General features: G+C 42.3%; 1 protein-coding gene across 1 annotated transcript in view; it reads right to left on the reverse strand.

Annotated features, from left to right (window-relative positions):
• Nucleotides 1-1,009: 1,009 nt before the first annotated feature.
• The window catches only part of UST (uronyl 2-sulfotransferase), a 176,138-nt gene continuing 156,465 nt past the window's right edge, over nucleotides 1,010-20,682 (reverse strand). The window contains exon 8 of the mRNA XM_068402706.1: nucleotides 1,010-4,865. Coding sequence (XP_068258807.1) covers nucleotides 4,582-4,865 — 284 coding nt within the window. The 3' untranslated portion in view covers nucleotides 1,010-4,581. The remainder of the gene's footprint in view (nucleotides 4,866-20,682) is intronic.

The raw sequence follows: 20,682 nt of genomic DNA on the forward strand, positions 1-20,682 counted from the left end.
TGCCCTTCAAAATAAGAACACTTCTATCCACTTTAAACATTTTGCAGGGGATTTTTTCACCTCCCCAATGGCTGTTTCTCACAGAGCTGCCCTCCAGCACCCTTCCCACCATACCTGTGGGCACCTAAGCAGAGCCTGACTTTGCAAATGCTCCCTTGGGACAGACCCTGCGGAAATAGTCCTGGTGATTCCAACACCACTAGACAGGCACTTCCAAGGCTTGGTAAGACCTCGCTTCTTTTTCCCATGGAGTCTGTGTATGGAGGTCTATATGTAACAACGCGCAGTTCTTTTGTCTGGTCTTGGCTCATGCAAGCAGACTGATTGACAGTGTTTTATGTATTTGCTGAACTCTTTACAATGAAGGCTGAATCCTTAAAAATAAAACAGAAGGAATCCTGTGGTATTGTACTACAGTATTCTAGCTCTCAAAAATGTTGCTGTGTTGTTTTAGGCTACGGTCTAACATCACAGATGTTCCTTTTCTTAAAATGGAGGGAAAGATCAGAGCACCATTAGCCTAAACTGGGAATTACAGACCTTAATTTTTTAAGAGGATGTAGAGATTTATTCTTCAGTGGATGATGTTTTTTCATTTGATAAGAGGACCCAAGTTGGCATGCAGTGTGGTTTCCTTTGTTAGTCAAAAAATCTGCCTTTACATTAAATATTTTTATTACATCAAGTATTGAAAGGAGGAAGAATTCAATGGCTGGAATCCACAGATCTGTTCTCCAGTGTTTAAAATTTGTGATATTGTTTGTGTCTTTATGATACTATGTACCATTCTATATTATAACATTCAAACAATTCATCAAAGGTCCAATGATAAAGAATCACAAAGAAATTGAAATGCTTCAAATACACCATCAGTTTCACATACCTTCAGTTCTGCCGAGCTACACATTTAAAGTAGAGAACATTCCAGATACTTGGGCTTAGCCTTGCATCATCAGCACAATTTATGTGGAAGAGAAGTAAATTAAATAGGAACAAAAAACTGGCACCATGTGTCACTGTCACTTGAAACTTAAGACTAAAATTTATTTTTTTCCGGAATGCTGCATTTTAACAATGGTTGATTTGCCCTTTAGTGTGAAAGCACTAATGTTTCACTTACATTACAACATCACTCTGGACTATTGGAGCTTTTACGCTTGGCCATGAAATACCATATCTAGTAAAATGCAGAGTATGAGGACCAAGCTGTTTCTCTCCTGGATAGAACTTCTTTCTACTTGGCAGCCATAAAGCACATGAGACAATGTACTTCAGGGTACTTACTGCACACCTGAGGTGAGTAAAATAATTCCTCCTTCACTCTCACACCTCCAGACAGTTTGGGACATAGAATAACCCAGGAACAACCTGCCCCAACCTTGCTGCTAAAGTGTGACTCCTAGATGATAAACTATGCTGTATCCAATCCTTTTCTGCTGGGGGCAACTTACCCACCGCCACTGTCCTCAGGTGAGAAAACTAGCGTAAGCAACTGGACTGTGGCGCTAGGAAGAAATGTACAAGTTTTATTTTAACCATCACTGGACTAAAAAATAGAGAGTCATATGGCTTATTTATATTTCAGGAGAAGGTAGTGAATAAGTTAAAGAATATTTCATCCCAAAACATATGTTGCTTTCATTTATAGCTAAGCTAATGTACACATATGTTTTCTTATTTTCATAAATGTCAAGCACCCACCTTCTTCCCCCCACAAAGATTTACAAGTACATGCATGGCACTTCCTACAAAGCTGTCATGGGCTAAAGGCTTACAAACAATGATTTTTTTTTGGAATAAGAAATATTCATCAGACCAAAATATAATCATTTAAATCAACTTCTTCCTGAGCAACTTAGAATTTGGAATGTGCTGAAAAGTTTCAATAAATAAGTCAAAGATTAACCAGCTTAAAACGTACCTTTTAACAATTAAGTAAAATACATTTCATGACAGACAAACAGGGTGTAGGACCAGGAATCTTAGACGCTATGTGCCAGATAAATTTATGAAGTACCATTCAAGGAGGAGAGGCCAGGTTGATTGTTACGAAAAATACAATGACGTTAAAACCTAGCAAGTAAATCATTAAACAGGTTTTGTATTTAGGTTATAAGTAGTGATGGCTGAAGATACCATTAAATAGATAAAAATAGACTTTACGGTAAGCGGCGGTGAACTCGCAGGAAGGGTGAATGTGTTAAGTGACTGATTATTCTGTTACAACATTGGCAAAAAGGATTCAAACAGAATTTCTGAAAGGTGAGTATATTAGTTTTCTTTCCAAAATATAACAACTCCACAGTGTGTAAACTAATCATTACTCTTTCAATGTAATTTCATAGAAACCACTTAAAATATACAATGCAGCAGATTCATATTTTATCTAATACGTTAGTTGTTATCTGTGCTGTTTTCAGCTTTCTTTAACGTGCTCCCCCACGGTAGTGTGTTGCTACCACCAACCTGGGATGTTAATAATGAGAACAGAATCTTCTACATAATGTTTTCTGTAAGTTAGCATCTTGTCTTAACACGATTTACACTTTTTTATTTTCATTCTCTGCATGTAGGTACAGTAAAGACTGACTGGTGATGAAGATAGGCCATAATGTTTATGGGCTCTCAGCAGGTTCATGGAAGAGGAAGCCCTTGGAAAGCACATTCGAGCTTAACCCGAGTTTATATGCCTCGTCCATCACAAAATAACTTTTGCTTGCTATTGCAAACCAAAGTATGACCTTGCAGACGGCAGACGTGCTGCTGAGGCAGCTGCAGAACAGGAAGCAAAAATTGCCCAGTAGATGTGGCTGCCCCCTCCCTGGCAGTGTTTAAGGCCAGGTTGGATGAAGCTTTGAGCAACCTGGCCTAGTGGAAGGTGTCCCTGCCTGTGGCAGGGGGGTTGGAACTAGATGATCTTTAAGGTCCCTTCCAACCCAAACCATTCTACGATTCTATGATTCTATGTTTGAGAAAAGATGTGAGTTAGAGGTACATTGCTCCTGAAGTGTTACTGGGACTCATCCTGGCGAGGAGCTGCAACTCCTTGGCCCTGCTTCTTTCATGTGCTCTAGGACAGGAATTTATTGCTATTATCCCTTACTAGTCCAGGTTCCTCTTGCAACAACGGTGTACAAGAGGCCAAGGTCTCATCAAGACCCCCAAATCCCCCCTATTCTGCTATGGAGCAGATGGCCAACTAGCTCTGCCCATTGCTGCCTGCAGGTCTGTCACTTCTGCACCACTGGTCCTGGCAGGCTGTCGAATAGCTGGCAAGCCCACACGTCACAGGGAACCCCGGGGACACCCACCTTAAAGACAACAGCATGTCACATATTGGAGCTATTCCCCCTTCTCCTCCTAGCCTCCACCCATCCCCTTTCTAGTGTCTGCTCATAATACTTGTAGTGAATAACAAGGGCAAACTTTCACAGTGACTGTCTTAACAACGTATCATTGAATCGGCTTTGGTTTCACAGAGTATGCCTTCTTCTTTATCATTCTGAAATATTTCAACTAGAGAAGCTGTATATGTCCATATTGTTAATTTTACTTCTAGCCATGCTAAAAGCAGATGTCTGGTGCTTGTGCTGGTGGGGCAGCTGTGTTCAGATTCAGAAGTGAACAACTAAACTCTGCGACTGCAGAAATATCTGTCATGCTTCATAGGAGTTCCAGATCATCTACGTTTTTTAATGAGTGACTTTTTCTGTATCTCTTTGGATCTGTGACCCATATGAAGCATAAAAATCTAGAAACACCCTTCCAGAACATAAAAACCATACGCTGTATCTTTTCCTTCAGAGTCTAATAGAAAAGCACTCAACTGCAGAAACAAAACTCTACTGTTTAGATAACCCTGCTTTGCACTTTTCTTTTGTTGTTGCCAGTCACTGACCAGGTAACTTTTTCCTCTCTATGAACAAGAACGGTTTACCAAAAACATCTGGTTCCTATAACTCGCCTTATGTCCACTAATATTAATTTGCCAGAATAGCAGCCTCGCTCCTCCTGCACAGGGTAATTCAGAAGCCATAATCTAGCCCCTTTCTGAGCCTGTTATTCCCGATGTGCACAGACACGGCAGTGGCTCTGACCGCACCCCTGGGATACCAGTGTGCTCTGGACATTCTTCCCAAGTGGCTCACTGCCCATAGTCCGCATTACCGGTAGTTAATGCCACAGTGTTATGCAACGAAGACTTGATTCTGGAGAAAGAGAGAGACAACAGTCTGTAAAATTTACTTTTCAAGACTGCCTAATCTATTCTTTTATGTTTTGCAGGTTCCCAGAGGACTACTGTGTACTCCAAAAGTTATTTTGTGATAGACAGTAGATACTTCTCTCTTGAACTATGCTATAGCAAGAATGCTATAGAGTCAACACCGTATAATGAATCAAACCCGCAAAACCAGGTATCTCCCGACGGTCCCAGCATGTGGGAGTGGTCTCTTTCATTCCGTTTCAAATGCTGCTGCGCATTAACTCAGTTCCTTAAGGAATTACTTTTAATAATAATTAAAAAAAATCTTAAGAAAGCTGGAGGGGTCACCAGAAGAGAAAGGATAGCTCTTCCATCCATCACCTTTTATAGATATCCTCTAGCCACTTTTCATCATCTTCTTCCTCATCATCTATTGGTTCCTCTGTTTCAAGGGGAGAAGGAATGAAGAACTCAGGTCTGGGACGTGGTTTCCTGATATGAGACTTCAGTCCAAACTTGCGCTTCAGCAGGTGGAACTGTTCTTTGACATAGTAATAAAACTCATATTCATATCTCATGCGTTGGTAGAGGATCTGTATTGCTTCTGGAGAGGGGACGGTCTTTTTCACTGTCACAGTCAGATTGCCAAGTTTCCTATGTTCTGCAAAAAAAAAAAAAAACAAGCAACATGGTGGGTGCTGATTAATGAGACCAGACCTAAACTTTTTTTTTAAAAGATTAAGGCATGGCCCTACTGCATTACTGATACAAATGAGCTTAATCTGTCTCCTTAATACTGGATTTACTTTTAACAAGAGATGAAAAAATACAGATGTTTGAAGTTAGACTTGCACGTTTAAATGCAGCTAGTTCACATATGGCATTTGGCATTGCATGTAGTCACCAAGGATCTTAACTGGCAATGGTTCTCTGAAAATGCAAATTAGGTCATACCAATTATAAGCATAAACTACATGTAGAGAAACCCATAATTTTGCCTAGCTTTGGAAATTTTGCCTGATACATGTGAAGTACATATCCAGCACACAGCTGAGCTGAGCTAATCAATTATTTCCTATGTGGCATACTACATTGTGTCTCAGTTGTGCTTTATTATTGTTCAAATCTAAACAGATATATATCAACCTGAACCCATCTCAGGCTAGCACCGAAGCATTGTTGGCATCATCACATGACACCTCAAGACCAAATGTGCCTGTTGACTTTCTCGTCCTATTATACCTGTTAATTAAACCAGACTCATCTTCCTGTTGTGCCCTGGGACTGGAAGATTTCAGTATGTTCTCTTTACCTGACAACTTTTGCTTTGGTAAACTGAAATAAAACACCTTTATTGTTGATAAAGAATTAGAGTTACTAACAAAAACATTGAATTGCTGCTTTGCCTCCTCTCTCAATAGGTTATTCTACCATTGGAGATTAATGTATTTGAACAAGGTGTAAAGCAAACTCGCAAGGCAATCATTTTGCTGTTTTCTACCAGATGGCAACAGGCTGCCAGAGCATCCTAAGTATTTTCTTCTTCTCCAAGAAATGTAATCAAAAGTCAAATGTGAAGAAGAGAAAAGAAAAAGCTGGAAGTACCGTCCTGCAGCATCACTGTATCCCCCGAACAATTGCAACCTTCTTTAGAAGTGGAGATGAATGTTACACTGATGAAGTACTAGTTTCTATCATTAGGTTTTCTGAAAGCTCAGTGCTCCAGTCCAGTAAGACTCATGTATTACTCTGAGAGAACATGATGCCCATGGAAATGAGTGTACCAGCCTCAGAATACACCTGGGTCCAGACAAGGCAAGATGAATGGGCTTGCATGGAAGCAAGGAGATGCCAGGTAGAGATTAGTAAAAAACCTTCTTCATGGCAAGGATAGTTAGGCTGTGCAGTAGAGCATCGAGTTACAAAAGCTATATCTCTGGAGAATTTTAAAAGCAGATGAATTGATTCTCTGCTAAGGGAAACCATTTGACTAGGGGACATCTTAAGGTCATTTTCCATGACTCTAAAACCAATAGATTAATTTTAATCTTGTCAGTCCTCACTTCACTTCCTTGCTCTTTGCTACAACAGCAAGGTCTGCATGAGAACTGTTTTTTTAACTTTTTTTTTGTTACAGGATAATGTCTTGGCTTCTACTGCTCATTCTTTCCTTAATATTTATATCCTCTATTTGTGCTGCCTCAAATGCCAAAGAGAAATCCCCATAATCTACATGACTACATAGAAAAACTGTTGAAGTGAAGAGGAGCTGGATTTTGATACGGAAACGTAATTCTTATTGTAACAGCAGTTCTGCAAGTTGGAGGAATTCAAAAGGGTTGGGCCATGAAGCATGACAAAGAAAAAACTTAGAAGGAGGAAGCAGACAACAAAGAACATTTCATGTTTCCAACCAGGTCCCAGCGGCAGCAACGACCCTCACTTCCAGAGGGAGTCCCTGAATCAAAACAGGTTTTTCTCACAGGCAGAATTTTGCTCACGTGAGCAGTCCAAACTGAGGTCTTCTGAAGCACCTGCCAGCAAAGCTACACACAGGCTTAGCAGCTCTACAGAGAAATACATTTTCACAGTTGCTGACACATAAGGCTAAGGGATGGATCGACGGTTCCTAGCAGGAAAAGTGAGTTGTTCTTGGGATTCCACAAGCAATACATTCATCCAAGAGAAATAATCAAGAATAACTTTTTAGGGAAGAGAGGAATTTGAACCAAAGGCAAACTGATTTATTTCAAGAGGTAACAGAAGATAAGTTAAGTCCAGTTAGCAAACACAACGGCAATGATCTTTAGATAAAAAGTTGGTATTATGGAAGATTTTAAATCTTGAAAAGTACAACAGAAGGGTAGAGCACAGCTATGTGAACATGAACTGCTTTCGTTACATTTTAAATGACTAATGTTCATATAGCTTAGAGCATCCATACCTATAAACGTATTCTAATTTTCAGGCAATGGACACACATTTTCCTACTTCAGAGTAAAGGAATTAAAGAAAAACAACTGAAAGCTGTTCATTTTAATAATACTATATGAGACAGTAAGTGCTGCTGGGCTGGACCTTCTCATATTCATTTGACTTCATCGTGTGACACGCATCTGGTGCAGAAGAAAAAAGTTATACCTGAAGGAGGTATTCTCCCTCTCAGTTTTGCTTACCAATTACAGCAGAGTAATTTGAAATGTTGGAAGGATATGATACAGAGAGAATAGGTTAATTAGTTACCAAACCTAATGCTGTTCTAAATCACAAAAAAAAAATATATATTTAAAGCACTAATTTTATTTTGCATTTGTACTTTTAATTCCTTCTCTAAAGAAAAAATGGTTTTCATTAGTTGCTAAAAATTAAAACATGCTGCTCCATAATTAAATGGAGATTTTACACCAAACTTTGCAGTTCTTTACACTAAAATCTGTCTCTACTCATATATAAATTAATTAAACAACTTAGTACACAGAGTTCTTTGTTCTTTAATTACAGTGATATATGGTGACATATGCTCTATACTTATTGACTGTTCACAATTTATTAATTTGTATAGTTTTATTTAGATAGATAGGAGCAAAATGATTAAAATATACAAAAGCTGAATTAAAAATAATGAAATTATCTTTAATGTGCCATCTAGCTAAGAAAAAGTGTAAAGGAAGGATCACAAAATGCTTACATTTAAAATAGACATTAGCATAGAAAGCACTACCTGAAGCTAGTGAACGGGGTGAAACATCTTTGGTGAAAATATTTGGGTTCCTCAAGAGCTTATTCTCTTCTACACCCCCTTTACCCAGAGACCGGAATAGACTAACCGATGTCTCATCTTTTTAAATTCTCAGTCAGTTGTTCATGTTGCCACTGATGGGCATTAGATGAATACACTCCAGGAAGGACACTGTACTCAGTCTGTCCTTGAGTGAGAAGGCAACTGCCTTATGATTATTGAGCACCTCAAGACATTCCTTTTTCTGGTGCTTAGTTGGTAGCTTCCACCAGCTTTGCAGTCTGGTTTTCTTTACAAACTCGGCAGCAAATATACACTACTAAATATTGCACTTATTAAGCTTAAGCCTTTATACTGCTTGCCAAATTCATTTTTACTTTACATAGGTTATTTCTGTTACAGAAAACTCCATTTACATCGCTGGAAAAAAGCTCTTTACTTATACAGTCCCTCCAGGACTCTAACTGGGAAAAGCCACTTCTTAGAGCCCCCGCTCCCTCTGGCGCTGCCCCTCCCAGCAGAGGGGCACTTGTGTTCGGCCCAGGAGCGCTGCCAACCATGACAAGGTGAAAGGCGCTGGACTGTTTTCTTGGGGGAGCGGTGGTCAGTATGGGGCAGGACCAGCCAAAGGGGAATTTACTGGTGGTGTGGCAGGCAGGGAGCAGCCCGCCGGCACCCCCTCTGCCACAGCAGCCAGGTGCTGCATGCCACCCTCACAGAGGGCAGCGAGGAAGCAGCAAAACACACTCAACATCTGAATCTCCAGTAGTCAGGACATAGAGGATTCCTGGATGTGTGCGATTCTTCTTTGCTCTATGTGCACACCTACGCATATAGATGTATACATACGTACAGACAGAAACACCCACGCTCTGGAAGGCTACAAGAGCAATGTAGATTTCTCTGGCTTCTGTGGGTTTGCCTCGCAGTATAATCACCAGTAACCGCAGTGCATAAATAGCTGTGAGGTGCTCGTTGTCAGATGGTGCGAGCTGGGGCTCTGCCTGGCTGCAGGCTCAGCCTTTTCATAAAACAAGTGAGCTTCGCTTTTTTTTTTTGCACTTGAGTTTTATTTAGACTGGTTTCTAATCTTAAATACTCTTAAAAGGCTCTTTAATACAAATATGAATGAAATCACAGAACTGCCCCTTGAAGTCACCTCAACCACCTCTCCTCATCATAGAAGCAAAATGGAAAAATTAGGTAGGTCTGGCTCAAAGCCAAAATATCAATCTGCATGTGCTACATAAACCCAGCTGTCCCACCAAAAGACCCCCATTTTATGACCTTTGAGACAGCTAACCATATGGAGGGCAACAAACTACACCATTTACTTTTTAGGGTTATTTTTTTAAAACTGTGTTTGCTTTGGCATTCTTTTAAATTACTGAAAAGAATGTACTATACAGTAACCCAATCTACCAGTGCAGCCTGCTCATTCCCTGAATGAAGACTAAATGGGTACGCCTATATGGATGAAGAAAGTTAATTTTTTTTGGGTTACCAGGTGATGAGTATTTACCATTACTTTCTCCACTGTCACTTTTTTCTTTTTTCTTTTCTTTTTTTTTTTTTTAACTAAGAAATCAGCATTACTCACTGCAGCGATCCAAACCATAGGAAAAAGCGGTTTTTATACTTTGTGGCTCAAAAAACCTTGGATTGCCATATTTAGACAAAATGATCCTAAAGGCATTCTCCACCTCCAAAGACAATCTCGGAGCGATGCTCCCTCCAGCTCCCCGCCGCTCGGCGGGTGCAAGGCAGAGGCTTGCTCCCCAGCGCTGCTCTGCTGCTCCTGGGTGAAGCCACAGGGAGCCCAGTGCCCTCGGGGATCCGGCAGGGAGAGGTGAGCCAGGCTGAAGCCAGCGCAGGACGGCTGCAGGCCAGCCTAACCACGCGCTCGCCTGGCTAACGCTCGCAGTGGAAAAACCCCACGCCGAGCTCTGCTGCTGTAAGGCTTGTGTGAACACGATGGCTGTCACAGATACAGTAAACTCATTTCCTGGAACTACATGGGGAGGCCCTGCCTTTCAATCACACGCAGCTGAGCTACAGCACATACCTACTTCTCCACACTTTTAAATGGAAATAAATCTATGTCACTGTGGTTAGATGTGACGTACGAATCGGTGAGGGCCTCTGCTTGATACGCCACTCAAATGATGGCTGCGGTGCTAAAACAGGGCTCTGATGGCTATGTTAGAAATGATCTCCCCCCAGAATATCTAACTGCAGCTCTGCAGAAAATTTTCTGGCACAATTGATCTGCTTTTCAAACTTGAAATTTTTAGCTGGGCTCTTGAAGGATATCTGGGAGAGGATGGGATTGGGAGAACAGATGAGATGCTGATGTGTTTGGCTCGCATGACGTCTTTCCAATGGCCATTGGGCTGCTACTGCTGAGGAGCAAGCCGGGCCCAGGGCAGGTTCCAGGCAGGAGGACGGATGGCACACTGTGGCTGTACTGCATGACCGAGTGCCTCGCGTAGGCTCACATTTGCTAAAGGAAAGAAGGAACGGTGGAGAAAACCTAACAGAGTCACCAACTGAGAAGAGGTGTATTAAAAACCAAAGCTGATGAAAAAGTAAGTGGTAATTTGTCCCATAGCATCTATCTTTGTCTGTCTGAAACACTATAATTCCCAATTATTAACCTCCTTACTGCTAGTTTACTCTCTTCTCAGTTATTCACATCAACAAAATACAGTGTAAGTTTTAAAAACATGTAGATAAAGATTAGACACTCATGAGCATGCTGAGGACAGTTACGCCGGGCTCACTGGCAATGCTTGCTTTGTTTTAGCATTTCTGTCCTGAATTATTGTGCTGCTTTGATGACATGGAACGACTCCTGACTCCAGGGGATTCGGAGAACACTAGCCCACTGGCACACTGCAATGTCCCATCTCCTAAAGGTCAGACACGGATCTCTCTGAAAGGACAGCTCTCCAGGGGTCATGGAAACACCCAGAACTCCAGAGACTTGCCACCCTAGGCAAATCGGATGTCCTAGTTATCAAACAAGGATCTTGGGAGTAATATACCAGACTGCAATTGGCACGGACACTGCAAAACGATGGCTGCCAATGACAGAGGCTGACCTAGGTGAGACAGTTACAGCAGTGCTCTTTCTTCTTTCTTACCACTACAATGAATAAGGAAACCAGAGGGAAGAATAATGTCACTGTTAACCTAATATAATTTCATCATTAACATTAACATGGACAAAATGCAGGGAGCTCAGAGAATGATAATCTGGCAGAGAAAAATGGAGGGATGCCAAAACAGAGATTAGCCAGGAAGAGCTCACAGAGATAATCTGAAAGACACATAATCAAACAACTACTGTTGCTCAAGGATGTAAACATTAAGGAGGCATGGCACAAAATCAGATCAAGGAAGAAACATGAAAAAAAAAAGAAGAAAGAATAATGTTAGTGATAAATGTAAGCAGTACCTTGGGCCAATAAAGCTGAAAATAACAAAAGAAACATCTTCATACAGTATGCAAGTAACATACATTGGGAATATATTGCAGAGGTCAACACTGCACTGGTCTGGCTGTCAGCTGGACAATGTAACAGTGATATGCATCCAACAGTGCTCTGAAATACTACTTAAGCTATTAAAGGCATTATATCACTATTATTAAACACTCTCCTTACAACATACTCAGCAGTGCAAATATATAACTTTCTCCATACTTTGTATACAGCTACCACTCTCTGAGGTCTCTTCTCCAGCCAGGAAGTCTTTATAATGAAATCTCCACTCTCCTCTTGGAAACTTCATGGTGTTATGCCTTTGTTCCTACCAGTTCAGAGCTGTGGATCCAACAACGTGGATTTCCAGCTGCATGGGACTCCTCAGCTGACCCTCATGTACCACACACTGCCTCTGATGCTGTCCCAGCCTGGAAACGTGCTCTACCTCACACATGATCAGATAACAAAGTTCAACAGGATCTTCTAAGACTCCTTTATTTGGTGCACTTTAGTGTTGCATTCCCAGATAAAGTAAGTTAACACAGAAAGAAAAAAAAAAGCTGAAAATTAACCCACATTCTTATGAGAATATGGTCAGGTACTTTTATTGCTGTTAAGCAACTTCTAAGTCGAACTAGACAGAGTTGGAGGTGCCAAAACCAAAGTCATCTGCAGAGGAAATGCCAGGATTCTCTAGTTCGAGTTGCCAAGAGAATTGCTATGGATGCAGTTCATGTGCAATTTCTAATGTATCTTTTATAGCTGTATAAGTATTACTGAATGGATCCAGTCAAATCTGGATCTGACAAAACCACAATTTAAAAATAGGTTCTTACAGATCACTTATGAACAGTTTTGCATAGTAGGTTACGCAGATACTAACATTATTACTTTTTTTGCAAAGAGAAGAGAAGAGAAAGTTGCAGTGATTGAGACAGATTTCAGCAGCGCTCATGAGCAGGAAAAGCTTCACCACAGGTATGCTATGCAGAAAATTTGCAGAGATATAGCCTGGGACTTAAGAACCTAGAGCAGGCATCTTGCCTTTGTGCTTCGAGTCACAGTAGGCTGCCATCTGTGATTTTTGTCCCCAAAAAGGAAGCGATGGAAGAGGCGTGCTGTGCACGCTTAAGACGTCTAAGAGGGATGGAGTGAGGTGCAGGTGTCTTTCTTTCCATATATAGTATTGATGAGTGCAACACTGGCATATAGCATCCAGTTTTGTAACCACATCCTAAATCAGACAGGGTATGAAAACAGCCTCAGAATGAATACTGGTGTTGGAAGGGACACTTAAGAGAAAGCTGATAAATTCATTCTGGTCAGCTTGCCAAAAAAAAGAAGATTGAGAGGTGACTTGTTCACAGCATCTGCATATAGTCATGGTCACAAAGGTATGGACACTGAAGGGTTGGAAGCTGAAGCCAGAGAAATATGGACTGGAAGTAAGGCACAGCTTTTTAAAGCGGTGAAGGTGATTAATCAGTAGAACAAAATAAAAATAGTTGATTTGCTATCACTTGATATTTTTACATCAACACTGGATAATTTAACCAACTCCAGTTACTGATCTCTGTGCAGAAGTAAGAGAAACTGTGTGGCCTGTAGCACACGAGAAGCCAAGCTGAACGATCCAATGGTCCATATAAGTCTTTCACAGATGCAAGTTCCAAAAGTCTTGCACATGTCAGCGTCTAAGCCTGGAGCACCACTTGTGAAAGCCTTTTTGTCAGTGCCTTTGAGATACCTCAGTGTGAATGTCATTTTTGGAAGATGTCTGAACACCTAATTTGCTACCTTTTCCAGTTGCTGGTTGTTCAAACCTCATGGTCACCACCTTCAAACCTAGTGGTCACCACCCTGCAGTGTCAGACCTTGCAGGAATGTGAAGTAACACTACAATTTTTAAAAAAAGTTTGAGAACACGGCCTTAAAAATTATTAATTCTAAGTGCTGCCTCTTCCTGTCTTCCTAGAGCATACATATGACTGCTCATTGCTTTGTATAAGAATAACTACTGAAATGAGAAACAAAACCAAAAATACTAACTAGGACTAAAGTAATGGCCAATAATAAAATTTATGCACTGCCAAGGTAAAACCACTACTGATAGGGTATACAGGACTGGAAGATGTACATTACTGTATAAAAGCTGCTACTAAAATGGAGGGGAAAAAAAAGGTATCAGTTCTCCTCTCCCTTGTGAGAAAGCTGCCAGTTCTAAGAAGATTTTCTCCCAATTATGTCTGCACACAGACAACTGAAAGCCCTGAAATTGCTTTATTTTTTATTATTGCAAGTTACAGGCGGTCAAGAGAAAATTCTCTCTTTTGCCCTTAGGTTCTTTTGTGTATAATGAGCGACTGAAGGCGGCCGGGGGCTGAGGCACTGGTGAAGAAGGAAGAATGCTACCAGAGCAGAAACAACACACTGTTCCTTTCAAGTTCACCCCCTCCTGGCCCACAGCCCGACTGCCTTGGCCAGCTGCCAGGGTATCGGGACAAAGGCTTCCTCCTCTGGCCAAAACCGAGGAAAAGGGTCTGTTGTTTAACACAGGCAGACTTGTTTCAGCAGAAGAAAAAACTAAAAAGAAGGGGAATTATATTAACTGGAAGTCCTGGGAGAGGAGAGTAATCTCCTAGTGTGGCTAATGCAATTCTCACCCCATGCTTTTCCCGGAGAGGGAACGTCTTGATCCTCTACTGTTCAGGCTAGAAGGCAAAATATAATGTCTCAACAGGACTAAAGCCCTAAGGCTGCCAGGGTCTTTGCGTCCCCCGAGGTTACTATGAACCAGAAACAAGAATCTTTCCTTCTTTCAGGAAGCCCTAGGTGACCCACTGCTCCCCTCCATGCCTTCACTAATAAGCTCGTGTGAAGGGCGAGCGTCCTCACTGATAAAAAGACAGAAATTTCTATGCACTTAGCAGACCTTGAAGAGTCTGACAGGTAAATAAGCCAAACATTTAGCTATCTCAGGACTTCACAGTGCCCAAGGCTCCTCCTGGATTTCCACAATGTCATTAAACACAAGTGAAGGTTAATTCACACCCGGTCTTTTCGCCATCTCTGTAACAGAGCCTGCAGCCCTGGTCTGCGACGGGGAACTTGGGACACTTGGGGTTCGCTGCAAGTGGAGAGGTCATGCCCCTCCCTGAAACCTCCAAGGCAGCTGCTGTTGCAGAGGTTACACAGAGACGCAGCAGCTCTTCATGCCAACCTCAACACTTCCTTAGCAGCACAGACACAGGCGAGGGATGAGGACTTGAAAAAGGCAGAAGAAAATCCCTGGGTCTGGTGTGACCTGTTTGATTCTGAGCACCGAAGCGCTTGGGTGAGGTGAGCCACCTCAGAGGCTGTATCACAGGATGTAGTGTCTCAGTGAGCTGTGGCAGGAGACTTCCCCTAGCAATTATTTATATGTCTGAGAGTTTTCAGAAGAAGGCTCCAATTCAAGGTGAAGTGTGATTTTAATTTGCTTGGGTTAATATAAATGAATACAGGATATTTTTAGGTGCTTAGATGCTGTTCAAACATTATCGAGATTTACACGTGCACGTACTTGCTCTGTATTCCAGGCAATAGATTTTCCTCCTGAAGGAGGTAGGAAACAGCATTTCCGACACATACTTACGAGACCAAGATCTTCGCAGACGAAGGCCTCCCCCTGCACCCCATGCATCTGCACCAGCCAGTAGCAAAGACAGACTCCCCCATAGTACCTCTCATCTGTCTTCGGTGACTCATGTGATCAGCTCCAGCACACCTTGACCATTCTTGCTTGTGCGTCAGCACCAACAGCAATCAATTCAGGAGAGCGAATTTGCTCAATGACCCTTTTTAACTCAACCCACATTTAGCATTACTGTGCTGACAGGGAAGAGATACACGGGCACATCGTTCTGCCATCTATCACCTTGTTCACAGGAAGTATATTCTCTGTAGCCTTAACTCTATTGCAGGTTAAAGGGATTAGCTGAGTACTGTGAAAACACCCATGAATCAGAACAGGAGATTTACAAGGTATGAAAAGCCACTACTCCTGCACTTAGTCCTGCAAATTGTCTTATGTCTGCAGTGTTTCAATCAGTAGTTTCATCCAGTGTTAGAGAGACTGGCTAGTATCAAAGTTTCCAGGATGACTGCACTGTTTTGATTTAATGACAATACTAGCCCTGACATAATGACTACTGTGCTTCAAGGTTATACCGCACAAAACTTTCCCTTGTGCTTAAGAAAACGGGAGACAAAATGACCTGCTGCCTTTTTCCATTTCAGTATTTATGGGCACACGTAAACATTAACACCCCTGAATGAGGATAAAATGGGACAAAAACCAGGAAGGATGTGACAGCAATGAGGAAGAGCTCTTCAAGAAAAATAAATTTTGTGAGGGAACGAGTTTACTAAAAAGAACACTAAACCTGCAACAAACCAGGCTTTTGTTCAAGAACACTGAAATTCTCTACATTGTGATATTCAGGAGTGGTGAAATAAAGGCCTCCAACATTATTCACAAGACATGCAACGTTAAGAGTTGCATCAAGATAAAGAGAGAAACTCTGTTGAGCTGGGTTGACCTGAGCCAGCAGCCAAGCACCCATGCAGCTGCTCGCTCACTCCCCCTGCCCCCACAATGGGGCAAGGGAGGGAACAGGAAGAACGAAAGCGAGAAAACTTGTGGGTAGAGATAAGGATAGTTTAATAGGTGGGGAAAAAAAACAGCGATGCAAAGGAAATCCCTCACCACCTCCCACGGACAGACCAATGCCCAGCCAGTCTCTGAGCAATGGCCACCTTGGAAGCCAAAAACCCTGTTCTTCCTCCTTCACTGCTGCTTTTATTGCTGAGCATGACATTATATAGTATGGACTATCCCACTGACCAATTTGGGTCAGCTGTCCTGGCTGTCTCCCCTCCCATTCCCAGCCTACTGACCGAGGGGGCAGAGTGAGAAGCAGAGAAGGCCTTGACGCTGTGCGAGATCTGCTCAGCAACAGCCAACATACTGGTGTGTTGTCAGCTTCGTTTTAGCCACAGATCCAAAACACAGCACTATACAGGCTGCTATAAACAAAGTTAACTCAAACCTATCCAGAGCCAGCAGAGTAGAAATGGCTGCTGTCAGGTGTGGGCAAACCTGTCACACTTGTCTCGAACAAATTTAAAACACACACAAAATACATATATAACGCATATAACAGGCACAATGGATCAGATGAAGTACCCACTTAGTCACTACACTGAGTATTTGAATGGTGGCCAGTAGTGGATGCTTGGAGGAGGAGTGGCAGAGGCACAGACCATGTCTTCCCCCAGTGCCGTCTCGCAGCTTCTGGTGCTCAGGAGCTATGTACCCCTCGAGCCAGAAGCTGCACAGATGGCTACTAAATGTAGTGACACAATGAACCTGCCCATGAATGCAGCAGTTTTGCAATCCTACCAAGGTTTTGGTCATCAGCATGGTGTGTTGCAGGGAGTTCCACACTATAGTGATTTGTTGGTTTAAAAAAACAAAACCACAAGCAACACCACCCAACCCTTTATGTCTATTTTAAACTTTTAAAAACTGATTCTCCCTGAGAAATCAAGCCTAATCATTCTGCATTCAATCTGTTTGCATGTTTCATTTTTTGTTTCTAGCACACCCCACTTCTGTTGTCTCTTTTCCAAACTTAGAAATCTATTTATTAAATGTCTTCTATGAAAGCCATTCCATGTCCCTGACCATCCCCCTTGCTCCTGCTTTGTACTTTTTCTAATTCTGTTAGATCCTTTTTTGAGATGGTGTGATTAGAACTACAAATAATTAATGGAAAATGCTGCAATTTGTGGTTAAAAAGCCATACAACATAACAAATTTTAACTATTTTTGTATTTAAGAATCAGAAGTAAATGATAACCTACATGCCTTTACCACAGATTTGAACTGTTGCTTGTCCCAAAGCACAGACTGAGAAGACTTCTACTTCAACAAAAAAGGCAATTCAGGGCAAGAGATTTCTTCAACTTCACAGGCTAATTCTAAAAGCAAGAGGGGAATTTATAAGTAAATTTAACTTATCTGGTAAAGTAACATAGAAAATACCATTAAGAACCACGAGTTAACATTTCAGTGCCCAATTTCAACAGATATTCCTCAAAACAACGAATCTGATTCTGAATCTACAAAATCCTATTCAATTTGCTAAGCTCACCAGAAGAATAAATGCCTAAATTTTACTCCTGCCCAACAGTTCAAAGAAATCCTGAAACCATAAATGATCAGCTTTTTAAAATCTGCAGACAGAATGCACCATTGAATATATTCTTTTTTTTTTTTAACCAGAATATTTTAATGAATTGCTGTGGAAAACATGATGAAAAAGTTATCTGAGAGAATAGTACATTCAGGGTTTCCATAGTAACAAAAACAATGGGGGGGGGGGTGGGGGGAATCAAGGGAGCTTTGTAAAGGCCTGTCCAAAAAAATCAAAAATTCATCTCTGGGAGGCTTGGCGCACATGTACGTAGAAGGGACACCTACCGCGTTGGATGTGCGTATGCACTTACACATGGCAACCAGGCCCTGAAGCACACGTTTTGACCTAGGCTCAGCACTCATTGGGAGACCAATGCATGCAATCAGGTTTTGTCTTAGCGCTGAGTATACAGGTCGCAGAACCCAGTTCAGTGTCTAGATGGAGGCCAAGTTCTCCTGTAAGCCTGTGAGTGCTGGGAATATGAAATTGTGACTCCAAGCTCTTTAAAAATACATTCCTCACAGGCTACTCTGGTGTGGCCAGAGACTATGGTCATCAGTTTCTAAACAAACACGGTAACCCGGGCACATCGCATTCAGCTGAAACTTCATCTGTCTGCTTGCCACAGTGGTTGACAGCATTTCTGGCACATTCCCAGAGCATTTAATTTTAAGTACATTTATTGAAGAAATGAAAACCCCGAAACAGAGCAAATATAGAATCCTCATAAATATAACTACTTTTTTTTTTTTCATTTGGTCTGAATAGCAGCGGGAAATGAAAAACCACAAGGCTGAAGGAAGTGAAGGGACTATTTATGTAGCATGGGAAAATTTAAACTGAGATTCAACACTTTAAAGTGGGTGACATCTGTTTATCGAAATACTTTAGTTGTATCTCTTTTGCCTTTGATTATCCAGTCTGTCTGCTAAGACTTAGAAACAGGGATGTGGTGCTAGATTCATCCTTTGATTTTAGTAGCAATCTGTGTAAGTTTTGCCACTACTTTGAAATCAAAACGATGGTCTGGCATTGCCAATTACTAATAAAATTTACCAATGTATCGTGTGCCATTTCTTCACAAAATTATTCACACATGTGTATACAATATGAAAAGATGTGTGGGACTTGGAGTTTTTCCCTTTCTGCACATGAGATACAAAGTGTCTATGCGCTAAACTTTTTATTTCTGTTAAAACAAAACCTGTTGAACGAGTGGGATGTACACCAAGATGTGGTCTGGAAGGATAACAGAAGCAGCCTGTGAATTGAATAGCTGAATTAAGCAGGAACTCAAACCACTGATTTCTACAAGTAGCTTGCAAAAACATGCACCAAGGAAAATAATTTTCAGCGATTCAAAGCAGAACCTTTGGCTAAAGTGGTGAGCCTGCCCTTAAAATAGGCTAAATAACGTGTTCCGCAACTGCACAAAGTACTGGAGCCTGCCAGGGACCCCATGCCGTATTCCACCAGCAGCAGAAGGCAGTGCCAAGTAAATGCTGAAATTCAATATACAGACAAATATGCTTTGCAATTTCACCACTCTTCTGTTAGTAAAAGTTCTAGATGAACTAGGTTGACATTTTTGGTAAGCTGTCTGCTAAAGAATAAGATGACAGACTGAGGTTTCTTGCTATCAGCCTGCATTGGCATAGCTGCACCAAACAGGCAAAGTTGTACAAGCTGCAATACGTTCCTGTAATTTTCAGCTAATAAGAGCTGAAAACGGTTGACTGTTAAAAGGGTTTGCAGTCCCACGGGAGATGTTCTTGATATATCAGGATGTACATATATGTATATCAGGATGTGTGCATATACGTGTGTGTGTGTATATATATATATGCCTATCAGGATCATGTCTTTCTTTCAAGGGCTCGGACACCAACAGCACTCATCTCACCCTTTTTCACCACGCTGACTGGAAAGAACAATTTGCCATTTGCAAACAAAACAAAATAATCTTAATAAATTTGTTTCACTGTGCTTAAGAAGAGTATACATCCTCCATGCTAAACATCTCACCTGGTCATTAAAGAAAATCAGTTGGTTTAACACACAAAATCATGGGCTAAACTAAGTACCCAAAACCAGGAAAGACCATGGCCTCTTCAAAGTCTCTTCAAAGGACAGAGGCGGCAGCAGCGAAAGCGGCGGCAGCGACTTGAGGTTAGTGAGGGGGTGAGGGCGACATCGGGCTTAACCGGGCGGTTTTTCGTACTCTGGGCCCCCCCCGAGTCCCCCGCGAGCATCAGCCCCGAGCTGCTTCCCCCTGACCCCGGACCCGGACGTTCCCGGCAACGAATCAGGAGAGGAGGGGGCGTAGCCGGAGGCACCGCGGAGGCAACGCGGGCGATTTAAGCGATTTAAACGCTCCACCCCCTGTTATCGGGTGATAAAAAGTCTCCTGGAGGGCAGGGACTAGTCCCTGGCCAGAAGGGAGAGGGAGACTCAGCAGTGCCTGTGTGAGTCAGCAGTGACTGGGTGTGTCCCAGGGCAGGAGAGGCTCCTCCAGGGCAGGAGAGGCTGCAGTCGTTTGCAGCTCTTTGGGGAGGGCGCTGACTCCCTCCCAGTGCACAAGGCGAGGAAGGTGCCAAGGAGCTGTGAACCAGGGGTGTCACCAACAGGTATTTCCCAGCTCAGTGAAAGAACAATGGTATCTACCTGGTGGAAGAAGACCAAAATGGATGTGGGAACCCAGACAGAGCTCCCACGGAAGGAGGCGATGGTGCAGGTTGCGGGCTGCAGGGAATGCTACACCGTCTCTGTGGTGTCAGGGGGCTGTGTGCGCTGTGAGCAGGTAGATGATCTGCTTGGCCGAGCGGCACAGCTGCAAAGCCAGGTTGAAAGGCTTCAAGCCGAAGTAGAAAGGCTTAGGAGCATTCGGGAGGCTGAAATGGAGATAGACTGGTGGAGCCAGGCTCTGCCCTCCCTGCAACAAAAATGGGAGCACCTGCCGGAGAGATCCCAGAATCGAGGGACCCCTGTACTCTGCCCCTCTCAGGTGGA

Source organism: Nyctibius grandis, chromosome 1, assembly GCF_013368605.1.
Source record: "Nyctibius grandis isolate bNycGra1 chromosome 1, bNycGra1.pri, whole genome shotgun sequence".
Classification (NCBI taxonomy): domain Eukaryota; kingdom Metazoa; phylum Chordata; class Aves; order Nyctibiiformes; family Nyctibiidae; genus Nyctibius; species Nyctibius grandis.